The sequence below is a fragment of the Cynara cardunculus genome (genome assembly GCF_001531365.2).
Source record: "Cynara cardunculus var. scolymus isolate 2C chromosome LG 17, CcrdV1, whole genome shotgun sequence".
In the NCBI taxonomy this organism is placed as follows: domain Eukaryota; kingdom Viridiplantae; phylum Streptophyta; class Magnoliopsida; order Asterales; family Asteraceae; genus Cynara; species Cynara cardunculus.
Genome location: NC_037544.1, coordinates 7,588,619 through 7,602,611, shown reverse-complemented (window position 1 = coordinate 7,602,611; position 13,993 = coordinate 7,588,619). Strand labels below are relative to the sequence as shown.

General features: G+C 34.6%; 1 protein-coding gene across 1 annotated transcript; it reads right to left on the bottom strand.

Moving 5' to 3' along the window:
- Positions 1–2,457: 2,457 nt before the first annotated feature.
- LOC112499821 (expansin-B15-like) lies at positions 2,458–12,022 on the bottom strand. Its single transcript, XM_025103099.1, has 6 exons — positions 11,999–12,022; positions 9,925–10,109; positions 3,975–4,063; positions 3,720–3,832; positions 3,427–3,617; positions 2,458–2,782 (listed from the first exon to the last, which is right to left on the bottom strand). The coding sequence occupies exons 1-6, from the start codon at positions 12,020–12,022 to the stop codon at positions 2,458–2,460; spliced, it is 927 nt and encodes a 308-aa protein (XP_024958867.1).
- Between the last annotated feature and the right edge of the window lie 1,971 nt (positions 12,023–13,993).

Sequence of the window (13,993 nt, the reverse complement as noted above, 5' to 3'; positions counted from 1 at the left end):
ACGATGACAAAATCCTCTTAACGATTTAGGGGTTAGGGGGCTCCTAAATGGTTCAAATGTATGTTCTTCCATTTTTGCCCTCTCAACCCTCTCAACCTTTTTCCAGCCACGTTCCTTCCTCCTTCCTCCTTCCATCAATCTCGCCTCCCTGGAATGCAACTACCAAATAGCAAACCCCCAAATATGCATAGATGATAACATATTTTAATAGAAAATTGGTATAATCAGAGAGTTTGAACTGATTAAAAATTCAATAAAATAAAAAACAAGGCGATGGATACCTACCCGAATGAAGTAGCAGATGGTTGTTTGTGTCGTCCGGCCGCCTTCCACAACCCCCTTGCTGCTGCGTCCTCTCCTTATTGCTGGTAAGTTTTTCGATCTCGCCTCCTTACTGTTGCGTCCTCTCCTTGTTGCCTTCCACAACCCCTTTGCTGATGCGTCCTCTTCTTGTTGCTGGTAAGTTTTCTATCTCGCCTCCTTGTTGCCTTCCACAGCCCCTTTGTTGTTGCGTCCTTTCCGTATTATTATTGTTATTATTCAAGATTTATCATTTGAGTGATGATATTTGCGGATGTGCAGTCTGGGTTCCCTTTAGGAATTTACCCAAAATCAATTTGGTTCGTAGAAACCCTAGTTTTCGATCTAGAACTCTAATTGTTCCCAAATGCAGCGTTTCTGCACCTAGGTCAGCTTCACAACCTAGATTTATACAACACAAAAAAGAGGCATTCTGGTTCTATAGATTTCTATCAACTGCTTATGATCATGTGATAAACCCTGGCCATTGGACTGAAGACATGAGAGACGATGCTTTGAATCGGCTGATCTCAATCGCCGTGATCTGATTGTGGTGGATGTTGGTGGTGGAACTGGTTTATTCAGATATATGTCAAACAACTATATTTCATTCGGTACTAAATCATACAGAGGGTTAAAATGGTAATTTGTTATCATTCAGAAAACAGTTACCAAACAACCTTGTTTCATTCAGCACTTAATCATTCTGACCCTCTTAACCATTCTGACCACTTAACTATTTTGCACCAAACCATTCAGCAACTGTCAAACAGCCCCTAAATGTCTATTGATATATAGTTGATTTTTATAGTTATTGTGTTTCGTTTTCCTTATCCAAAATGATTAAACATCTCCTATAAAAGAGAGAAAAATAATATTTTAAAGATTTTAAATCTCGTTCCCAATACCTTCAAAATGATAAAAGTATAAGATAAAGGAAGAATTTCCATCAACTGAATTAGAAAATCCTCCGTAACTGAATGGAGGAATTGTGGTTGATCTTTTTTTTTCTTTTGACACTTCAATGCATCAATAAAATTCAGTGGATCAAGGAAAAAGAGACAAGTTATTTAATAACTAGAAGGGTACTCGTGCAATACATCTTGATTTTAATATTTTATTTTATTTTTTATCTCAATCGATGTTATAATATGGTCTTATGTGATTTTGAAAAAAACGATAATGTTTTTATTTTTGAATAAAATATAAATTTGAATATATCATAAAAAATTGACAAAATTATATCGATATTAGTATCAAATTAACTATTTAAAATTTCTCGTTTTTTATGTAATTTTTTTAATTCATATTTTTTAATTATAATTTAATTTAAGTTCAATAACGAAGTAATTTATATTTGGTTTAGTAATATAATTTTTTCTTATAAAAATAATAGTTAATTATTTTGTTAGAACACGATAATTATCCTAATTATATTTTAGATTTTTTATATTTTAAAATGAAATGTTTATCCTCTATTTGATTATGTTTATCCGCAGCTAGTTACACGAATTCAAACATAGAGCTTTAATAAGTTGTACCTATGTACAATTTACATGTAATCTTGATTTTTAAGTAATATGTATCAATAAACAGTACTTCGTGCATTAAAAAAATGGTTTTTAAAAGCTTTTATCAAATGCTTTATAATATAGTATAGATATAATTAATGTCGTAATCTTGAAAAGAAAGAAATCCTTAAAGATTTTAACTTTTATTCTTCCATCTTGAATAGAGATGTTATTGCTTCCCCGTGATCATGGAGATAGCAACAATTCCAAATGTTTCTTCCTACGCAATACCGATTTGACTACTTCTAACCATTGAGATAGCCATAATGCTACAGCGGTTTCTTACAAAATATTGTTGACATGAATTTAAATATATGTTGTCTTTATTTATGATTTATTTGAACTCGTGTACAAATACTATCTGATTAACCTAGACGCGATAAATTTCAATCTAATTATCAATTGAACTTTTTTCAATAAATTAGCTCTGAATGTGTTAGTGCCACACGACAAACAATTTTTCCCTTGATCATAATTTTCCAAATCTTCCTAAAAAAGTACTTCATCCATTATTAAAATCTTGATTCATATATTACAAAATTAGGGTTTCAATATTCTGGAAGACTACTATAAAGATACCAATTTATCAGTAAAAGTTTACATGCGAGTAGTAAGTTTGTCCGGGAACAAAATTTGATGGAACCACTTGGTAAGCCATAATTGTTTTATTCGTTGGAGACGTGAGCAGAAATGAGTATGGACCAGGGAAAGGTGGGTTGATGTTGGCCGCCCAAACCGCACCCCAACTATTATACATTGGAACAAACGTTTTTGAACCCGCTTGTGCTATCTTCACAACCTTAACTTCACCAACTCCATCTACAAATTCTATTGCAGTCGCGAACCAATAAGGGTTTGTCTTTGCAACTATCTTGAACGCAATCTTTGTGTTACCGTAGTTGCATGGAACCCTGACCATACATGTTTATTTGTCTCATTAACGACACTTTAGGAGTTTAAATCTTTAATACCAGTAGCAATAACAAAATATTAATAATATACAAGACAGGTTTTTAAAAAGTATTAGCAGTGCACTATATATAATAGATTAACGATGAGGTTTATTAGAATGTCCAACCATGCATGGTCATCCTAATAGAATACTTGTCAAACTATAAATTTATAGGATTAAGAACAGAGGTAAGTTGTGTTAAGACGTATATTGGTTCTATAAGATTAAAATCTTATTAAAATGCCATTTACCAAACGCTTACTCAGGTAAGCGCTTACCAAGTCACATTACTTACCGGATGTATATGGTAAGGACCGAGAATCTTTCCATGTAAGAGCGAAGCAAGGACCGAGAATCTAATCCGGTAAGTGAGGGCACGACTCTTACCACTGTTAGCGCTTACCTGGTAAATTGTTACATACGATTTTTGGTGGACAAAAATCTTACCCGGTAAGTAAGTGATAGTGTTAAATCTTGTCGGTAAGTACTTACTCGGGTAAGCGTTTGGTAAACACCTCCTAAATATCCTATTAGCATACCTAGGATCTTATAAACACAATTTTGTTGTAGTGGTTTCTCCATCGAACTACATTATATACTAACCTTCGATATTGAATATCGACTTGGCCAAGGTTACGAAGATTATCAGCTTGGCCCGGACTTGACATCACACCAAAAGCAGTTCCGCTTAGGTCAAAATGGAATGGGACATCGTTACATGCCCCTGGGCATTCGTCGGTTATCGTCACAGTAATAGGATTTCCAGAACAATATGGCCTTCGATTACATTTAATCTGAAAAACCCCAACTCATCAATGATCTAATTAAAATCATTAATTACATATATACAACAAAATTAATTAGTTTTTTTAATTACAAAGAATTAGTTTTAACACCTGATAACAATCACCACATCCTTTACCATGCAAATAAATCTTAGCATTTCCAGCTGCTATCATGGCTGAGAATGGAGGTGACTTAACATCATCAGCCCAACCACAAGCTCCTCCTGTACATAATCATTCAAAGAAAATCAGGAATATATATCACGAGAAAATAATTAAAAGATCCCTTGAGTAATTAATAATCATATATATATATATATATATATATATATATAATTACTACTACTGAGATGTATATGTAATCACCACTTCCAGCGCCTCTTGGATCACCATACCATGTTCCTAAAGCAGGCAAAAACCCATCTCCGCCATGAGTATTAGCAAGGATTTTAGGGCTTAAACATGAAGAATGACTTATGAAGAGAGATGAAACTAGAGTTAGAAAAACGAACATTATAGTAGGGTTTTCAAGAATAAAGGCCAATTTGGATGAATAATGGGATCTTGTGGACAATTACACTAGCTTATGCTCCTATTTATATTGGCATATAATTACCATGATCATGTTATCATTAACTATAATTTATTGTTAATTTTAATACTAATCTTTATTTGCTAGAAATAGTGCATCATTACACTTCCATCTCATTAAAGAATATTTGGTAAATTTCCTTATAAAGAATATTTGGTTAGAATAAAATTAATTCTATGGCATTTGACTTGATCGACTTATTTGATGATGAAGACATGAAGATGCTTTTTTGTTGATGCCTCTTCTTATTTCATTTCTAGAAAGTGGATTAAAATAAAAATAATATATTCACTTATAAAAGCAAATTTTGATTTGGGTAGTTAATACTTAATAATGGGTTAGTTTTCAAATTAATGGGCTCGATATTAATTAAAGATTTCCCTATATATTTTTTGTAAAAAAGAAAGTTAATGATCAATCTTAGCCTTAGGGTTTTTTAAGCAGTAATGAGAACTTTGTTACGGGCTACTAAGAAACTAGCAAACGAGGAACAATTACATTACGGATTCCTGACTCAATCGATTGAATGATTTCTCCATGTTATAGGGTTTGTAACACTCCCTTTACACCTAGCCAAAATTCAAATAAACGATATCTCTACAATCTGATATCTCCATGTTATACTGTTTCTTAGATTGTAGCAATTGATGAGAAAAATTACTTCCAAAGCTTTCTTGACTTTGCCATCCTTGCTAGTTAAGTTGAATATGTTGATCATCGAAATCATGAATCTCTCCTTTGGTAAAGACTGACCATCTTTCAATGAATCTCCATACCTCCGACATCACAGTGCACTCCTCGGTTTCAGAATCGCTAACCGGACATAAAATAGAATCGAGATCTATATTTTACCTTTATGAGGTTGTCACGGGTGGGTATGCACCAGTCCCAACTCCAGTTGTCTGGTTTATCGGTTATAGAGCAATCTTTAATATCTACCTTTAGTTGTTCGAACTCCTCAGCTTCACGGACCATCACGAATGGGTCTGCGCTAGTCCCAGGTATTTTTGTACTCGATCATGTTCGCCATGGTCACATGTTTCTCGTTTTCTAGAGCAAAAAGTCTAGAAATGGAGATGGAAAATGAGAGGGATCTTTCCATCGATTAGTCAAGGAAGTCGTCTATAAACCATTCCCAACCTGTTTCACGCACAACTCGTCAAAGTTAATGTTCCTCCAAGTTTTTTCCTTTCTTTCCTCCTTTCGCTCTCTCTCTCTCTCTCTCTCTCTCTCTTTTTCTCTCACCGTTTTTTTATCTTCTTTTCATCCAGGTTTTGTTCGGTCTATTAGTCATAAGGTTTTAATACTTTTTGTAGCTTCTGCCTTTTAACCTTGTATTAGTCCCTTTAATATCAATCTTCAACTAATCATCAATGGCAGACTTCATAAAATGTTCAAGAACATGAAGAACAAGTAGAGAGAGAAAGTCAACTCTTCAAGAATGGTCAAACTGATATTACGTAATCTGATATTTACAATTGAGAATCCTTCTTAAAATACAAAGGAATTACTCTTTATATAGGGTCAAAGATAAAGACAAAATCAAAGTCAAACTGTCTATAAAAAGTCAAACACGGTGACTTTTACGCAATTATAGACAAAATTAACTTTCAAGACGAATACAATTTAACACTGATTTTCAATTCTAACACCTTGTGTCTTTCATCCTCTGCTTTTCAGCTTATAAGGGCTATTAGGTATGAGAACACCATATTGGGACCTGATTTAGTTTTTAGGAATTACAATTCCTGATATAGTAGAAGATTGAAACACTTGATGAAATTCAAAAGCAAGGCATGTAGAAGATTAATGAGATGGGAACAGGGAAGTTCGAGATGGCCATGGACAAATATGTCTGAGCAGTTATTCATCGGTTTGATAGTCACTATGACCATTAGACAATACATATGGAGAACCTTCTTCCTCCTAAAGTGTATTCGGACTTGCTACAAATTGGAGTTCCTCCTATTAATGACGGAGCAGATGCCATCAACGAACAAAATCAACTTCAACTCAAAGATCTAAAGGTGAAGAACTACCTATTCCGGGCTACTGATCGTAATATTTTAGAGATTGTCCTTGATAAAGCTAGTGTTAAGAACATATGGGATTCTATGAAACAAAATTAAATATCAGGGATCAACATGGTTAAAAGGGCTCAATTGCAAGCCTTGAGATGAGGTTTGAAGTGTTACAAATGAAGGAAGGGAAGAAGGTGAATGAGTACTTTGCTCGGGAATTAAATATTGCAAATAAGATGAAGGCTCATGATGAGAAGGTGAAACAGGTCATGATCATTGAAAAAATTTTAAGATCAATGACTTCCAGATTTGACTATGTAGTAGAGGATTCTAATGATTTAGGCGAGCTCAACATAGGTAAGCTTCAAATGAGCATGTTAGTTCATGAACAAAGAATGAACATCCATGTTAGAAGCGAAGAACAAGCCTTGAATGTCTCATACGATGGTGGAATAGGATGAGTTGGTCGAACTGTTGTTGAGGTCATGGAAGAGGTAGAGGTAGAGGCAGATAAGGTTCAACAAAGCAATTGTGGAATGCTACAAATGTCATAATCTAGGACACTTCCAATATGAATGTTCTAGTTGTGAAAGAGGAGGTCACTATGCCGAAGTAAATTCGGAGGAAGAAATGTTACTGATGTCTCAAACAGATTTTGAAGAACCCACACAATCAATGTGGTTTCTAGACTCAGATTGCAGCGATCACATTAATAGTGATAACCGTAGGTTTCTCGACCTAGATGAGTCCAAATGATCACCTGCAACTTTCTACGCCTTCTTTTTTGGTAATATATACTTTTTTGTTTATAGATCACAGTTTAATTTCAAAACTTTTTCGCATGTTATAGCCTTAAAATTGCTTTAATTTCACTTTAAAAATGGTGAACTGTTATGGGTTTTTAGAACTGTTTTGTGTGGGCTTTGTGTACCAAACACTATAAAAATGAAGAGTATCAGCGAGGGAATATTCTCTCGCAAATCCGTCGCTAAAAGGGTATTTCGTCGCTGATCCGTCGCTGATAGTCCGTCGGTCAAAAGCTCATAGGTAATGTTGTCACCGATGGACCAACGACATAAATCAGCGACAGATTTGAGACGGTTACTTTCAGCGACGGATCAGTGAGGGTGCGTTTGGTACACAGACATGACAGGACATGGTAGGACATAACAGGACAGCTGTTCAGCCTTTAGTGAGCTGTTGTAACACCACATTCCATACATTGCATATAACACATACTTCATACATAAGAAATACATGTTTGTACACCACATAGGTCTCTTAGTACAAGAATCTACCATTACAGAATACATGGTCCAAAAATTTAAAATACAATTCTTGTACTAATCAAGATTCATCTACCAAAACCTATACATATTATCAGCCATTCTTCATGCAGATAAACACGTAGGGAATTTATCACATTTTCCCTTTCCCTTACCGTCAGCACTTCCTACAATATATGTTTAAAAATCACAAAACGAGGGTTAGACCGAAAGGTCTAGTGAGTTACCCTATTTATGTTATTGCAGGGTGAAAATCACCAAAACTTTTATGTAAAACAACTTTTCATATATATAACAAATATATGGACAAGCAAGAACATAATACCAATACATTTCACTTTTCAAGCCAAATTCTCTGCTTGCAACAACACATCAAATCTAAATAAGTTTGTACTAACTAGGTATATCATAGTGCCACTTTTAAACCTTTTAAATTAAATAAGGTTTATTCAAAGTTTCAGGCCAAACCTGTTACTTTCTTCTCAATAACATTTAGACATGATTTCCAATAAGAACCCTGATTCTAAACTTTTAAATCACAAAAAAATAAAGATACCAGACCACGGTAATCTTAAAGGATATAATGGTAAGAGTTATATCACATAAAACACATACAAATGCCACCCTTATATCCAAATATACACCTCTCCTTGATATGACACCCTTATCTCATGGTACACATCTCCTTGATATGCCACCCTTATCCCAATATACACCTCTCCTTGATATGCCACCCTTATTTCCCCATCAAAACATTTCATAAAATAATTCCATGTAGAATAGACCACAGTCAATAGAATATTATCAGTTCAAAATCATATTTATCAAAATTCTCATTTCTTGTTAAATGAAACAAAATTGGTAGACAACACATAATCCGGTCAAGACTTTGGTTGGATTACAAATCCGGACAATTCTTTACATTATGTCCGATTTAACACTTGGAATAATTCTCAACATTTTGTCCGGATTTATTCATGCTTTATCCGATTTAACAATCCGGATAACATGTTCATTTAAAATAAATCGGTCATCACATAATCGTATTCCTACTTCTCCGATTTAAGTATTTAACATAAATCAAAGTTCATAAATTGCTCATTACTTAAACCGGATAACACAACTTGATCGATTTATTTTTAAACCATTTAAGACATGTCCGGTTTAAGTCTAATCCGCTCAACCCTCGTCCGGTTTAAAACTAAACCGGTTGATTACACCAAGCGATTTAGCCTTTAATCGCTTACCGTCCGGTTTATATTTAAATCGCTTACTACTTGACCGGTTTACTCATAATCCGGATAATATTCATACGGTTTAATCTTTAAACCGGGTGAAAAGTTTAAACAACAATTTTAGGCATTTCAAAGGAATTAAAACATTTAAATCACTCACCTTGAATTTCCTTTTGAAAATCAACCTCTTGAAAGCCAACTTCAATTCCAATTTAAAGCAAATAATCTGGACAAGCTCTCTCTCAAATCTCCTTCAAGTTTTAAGCGAGTGCAAAGGAGGTTTAACCCCTCCTTTTATACTTTCCAAAATAACTATGGTGGTTAAGCCGCGCTCCTCTCATGCATGTATGTTCATGTACATATATATATATATATATATATATATCCAAATCCATGCATATATAACATGCATACATGATATAATCATGCATACTTATGCAACCTTCACCACTATTATTCATGGATGTGTACACCTTTATATATTTATATATTCATACATGCATTCTCATGCATATAATTTCTCATACCAACATAATCAAGTATAACAATTTATCATGTTGTCACATAAACAGTTAACAAATAAGCACGTATTAATTACCTCAAGTGATAACCAGAACCAGTTATCACAGTTGTTTAGTGTTTTTTTTCCCTAAATAATCAATATAAATGTTAACAAATACGATGTGCAAAGTATAACTTACATCAAACAACTACTACTTGCAAAAATACATTTGCAAAAATATATTTGCAAAAATACATGATTTCATAATCAACTAATGAGGAAACAGATTCAGCGACGAATCAGCGACGGAATTTTCAGCAACGGATCAGTGAAAGAACTTTCAGCAAAGGAACTTTCAGCGAGGGAACTTTCAGCGACGGATCAGCGAGGGAACTTTCACCAACGGATCTGCAAGGGACGGGGAGGGACTTTCAGCGATGGATTTTCCCTCGCTAATTCGTCGCTAATGTTTGTTAATCTAAAAATATTTTTTTTATAATTACATAATTACTGTATTTTTTGATACAAAACCTGGCCATAATATAACTTACCAAAATTGTGAATAAATTAACTAACCAATTCATATGATTTATAATATCCAATTCATACAATTTAATGTTCAAATTCATACAATCTAACTACCGGGAGGTGGGGGAGGGTGGAAAACGTATCCTGACTACCGTATAAACGCAGCAAAATGCTCTGATAAGGCGTCTTGTTCGGCTAATGCAGCAGCTTGTCTGGCATGTTCGGCCTCCAAATTTGCCATCTTCTTCCATTTGTCCTCCATATCGGCAACATGGCGTTCCTCCCGCACCCGTGCCTCGTCCTCTACCCTTGCCAACTTCTCTCTAAACTTTGCTACCTGTAAATATTCAATATTCGACAAAATCAGTAATTTGTTCACAATGAAAGTAATAAGAAAGTAGATAACAATATAACCAACATACCTCCGTTGTTGATTCGTATGATCTCCCGGTGCTACTGCTTCATCTACTCGTCATAGCATAACAGAGATCCTAGGAGGTCCTGAAACCAAATATGTGGCTCTTCCTCCGTCCTCCAACATTCTGCTCCCAAATAGATGCCTCATCAGGGGCAGGGCTGTCGGTATTAGACTGTGAATTACCCCTAAGAGATTGAAATCGCTCATATAGTTCACCGAAACAAAAACGAGTGAGGTTATATATTGATAAGCATCAACTTATTTGATGCTTTTACATTTCTTTTACTTTATTTATCCGTTTTAGTTTCCCAAAATTCCACAAATTGAGTCTTTTTGTTTTATTTTTGCATCTTTTTTATATTGGAGCTAAATTGATGTGATAAACATGTTAACTTCTTTGTGTTGATATTTGGGGGAAAAAAACCATGTTAATAGGTCTTTTGGCTGAAGCATGGGGCGATTCCAGGAGCGTTTTTTATAATAGTACAGAAGATATTTTGATATCTAATCCTTTTTTTGATAGCCCATCTCCTGCAGATTTGAAGATCTCATGGTACATGTTGAAGATATTCTCGGTGACTATCCTTTGGATAAACAATGCTTTACCTTTTGGACATCGTAAATAGTTGGATAATAGTTTTATTTTTTGGTCCTTGTCCTCCCTTCTTCTACTATATAAAGGAGGGATGCTTGGCATTTTGAAGTAAGCAATTTTAGATGCAATTTCGAAGTTAACTTGGTATGAAAATATAGGTTGCAAGTATCTTTAAATTCTCCTTACATTCTAGAAGTCTCCTTTATAAATCTTCTTAGCATTTATTTATTCTATTTTCTTTTCTTTTCTTATGTTTTATTTCCTATTAATATGTTTTATTATTTATGCAATTAATTTTATTATTTCAAGTATGGTAGGCTAAAATATAGCTTGAGTGTTGGGTAATGTTAAGAGAAATATTGATCACGTTTGTAGAAAATTAAATAATAAATCTTTTCAACTACGTCAATCAAGTTTATATTGTAAAAACATAATCCATGTACAAGTTTATCACTTGTTTAAAACTGTTAAAGTGTGTTGGATTTAGAGATAAATCAACAAGCACACGTCAACTTAAATGATATGGAAGTAGGCTCGAGAGAGCTACTTAGAATCGTTTTCACTCCATTTTGCTTATATAAGGAATAGTTTGAGCCAATATCGAGACTCTAGCCTTGCATAGAGATATGAAGGCTTAATCTATGACTGTGTGTTATTCTACATCTCGAGAGAATACCTTAAAGAAGCAATTAGTTGTAAGGACAAGTTATTTATAAAGCATGCTATATCTACTTAAAAAATCGGTTTGATATTTTAACAAATCCCTACACCCTAAGCTCTCTTTTATTACTTGTTCACAATAGTAGTATTTAACCAACTCACCACCAATATTTCTTCGAACTCACCATCTGAACTCATATCTTTATTTAGACTTTTAAATGAACTTTTATTTCTTTTTCCCATGGACGATATTCGGTATTTTTACTACTTTATTACTTGTAAAAGACGATAGTGGATTGATAAGTATATACTTGCACTAATCTCCATTTGCTAATAGTCCAAGAGATATACTTTAATTCTCGTAACATATATGTAGAAATTTTAGCAGCATAACAGTTATAAATCAAACATATCCAACGTATGTTTTTAACAATTGAAGCATTCTAATAATACCAATGGTAGTCACATTCTCAACCTATCTACTTAGCCTAACGTTTACCCAACAATGATAGGCCAAACTAAAAGCATCATCATGTTTATTAAAATATATTACCTTAAACTTACCAAACGTATCCATTAACGGAAGTAATGGTTTTAGAAAACTTACAAGATACCTAGCAGCTTTGAGGTAACTAAACTGAGGAGGATCGGTAGGCAGGTCGGATGAACCTTGATCGAACTTTTAGTTCATGTAGCGAGTGCCCTCAAACACCTCAGTAGCAGTCAGCTCACGACCCATTAGTTTTTCCTACATTATACAATTAGGTTAAGTTGTTAGTAAACATAGAGAAAGAATTACATATTCAAAAAAGATTAGATACTCACCATCCTATCTCGATGTTGTTGAGTACTGATCGATCCCCCGGTGTGTGTAGACGACACCCCCTCAAACTGTGTGTTCGGATTAGACCTATTGATCCTAGATTTCCTTTTCCAAGGCTCGGTATCCCAAACCTGTTAAAAACAGAGCACATATATAAGGCGTTATAAAAGACATGGCAGTTCAAAAAGCTCACAATAGAGATACATATCTCGTCAATCATCTGAAGCCAAAACCTCTCTGGGATCCATACAGGACGGTGTAATCTAATACGTGAGGAGTTCTCACCATCTCATTGTTGAGCACAGGGATAGGCCTGTGCCACGGCCTAGTCATGTGCAGCACTCATCCAATCTGAGTACTTATTGTGCATGACTTTGGTCGATAAATCATGAACCATGTCATCCAACTCTAGTTCCCACTGGAACTTATTCTACATACACAATATTTGTATAAATGTAAAAACAATAAACTTATATGTATAATAACATTAAAATGGTACACCGCCTAAAACGCTGGAACATCAAGTTGCAAGCTTCCTGAGGGACTTCCTTCCATCTATGCCACGAATCAGCGAAGGAAAACCTAAATATAGTCGTCATCTCCCGGATAACATGGCCATCTTTAAACCTGTACAATTAAAAAATATTTACAACACAAAAGACATTCATATCATTTTATTATGTAATACAAAGTCTTATACCACATTTACTAACCCGTTGCCTAACAAAGAAATATGTCTTAGTTGGCTCAGATGACAGGGTGTCGGCATCTCATTGTTGGGGCCTCTCTCCGACCCTGAACCTGTCGAAGCTGGGACCTCCATGGCCACATCTTGTTCATCTAAATCTCGGAAGACGGTCTCCAGGAACTCAACAATGTCATCGGTGCTCAGTTCGCCACGCCCGCCAACAGAGTTGTTGCCCCAACAAAACATAGGGATACGGAGACTACCATGAAGGCCTCTACCGTGCTCTCAGCGTGACATCTCCTCGAAAAACAAACATTAGATTCTATAATGAAAAAATATAATGACAAATTGTGATTATATGTACAATAGTGAAATAAGCATACAAAAGACAAGATACTCATCAAAAGAATGATCAAATAACATCGGTTTATCTTCATCATTTGAATCATCATCTATGTCTTCAAATTTTGGTTCATCCTCGTTGTCTTCAAATCGTAGGTGTGAATGAAGTTGAAGGTATTTTGAATGAGTTAAGAAGCCTACATGTAAAGTTTTGACTCCTAGAAAGTCAAACTGTAGGTTTAGAGAAGTTTCAGATAACTTTAAAACTATAAATGTAACGGTTTGACTACTTGAAAGTCAAACCGTAGGTGTGAATGAATTTGAAGGTCTTTTGAACGAGTTGAGAAAGCATACATGTAGTGTTTTGACTACTAGAAAGTCAACATGTAGGTTTAGAGGAGTTTTGGATGACTTTAAAACTCTAAGTGTAATGGTTTGACTACTTGAAAGTCAAACCGTAGGTGTGAATGAAGTTGAAAGTCTTTTGAACGAGTTGAGAAAGCCTGCATGTAAAGTTTTGACTACTAGAAAGTCAAAACGTAGGTTTAAAGGAGTTTTGGATGACTTTAAAACTCTAAATGTAAAGGTTTGAACGAGTTGAGAAGCCTATGTTTTTAAAACATTTGACGGCATAACAGCTATAAAATGAATATTTCCAAATTTTTGCCGAACCCAGTTGACAACTCAACTACAAA

What these genes read in the sequence shown, in the direction of transcription:
- LOC112499821 (XM_025103099.1), bottom strand. Translation starts at nt 12,022, where the DNA reads ATGGATACGTTTGGTAAGTTTAAG. An exon ending in ATACGTTTGGTAAGTTTAAG is followed by an intron (nt 10,110 to 11,998) that starts GTAATATATTTT and finishes GAATATTTACAG; the next exon opens with GTAGCAAAGTTTAGAGAGAA. An exon ending in CATTTTGCTGCGTTTATACG is followed by an intron (nt 4,064 to 9,924) that starts GTAGTCAGGATA and finishes TTCATGTTTAAG; the next exon opens with CCCTAAAATCCTTGCTAATA.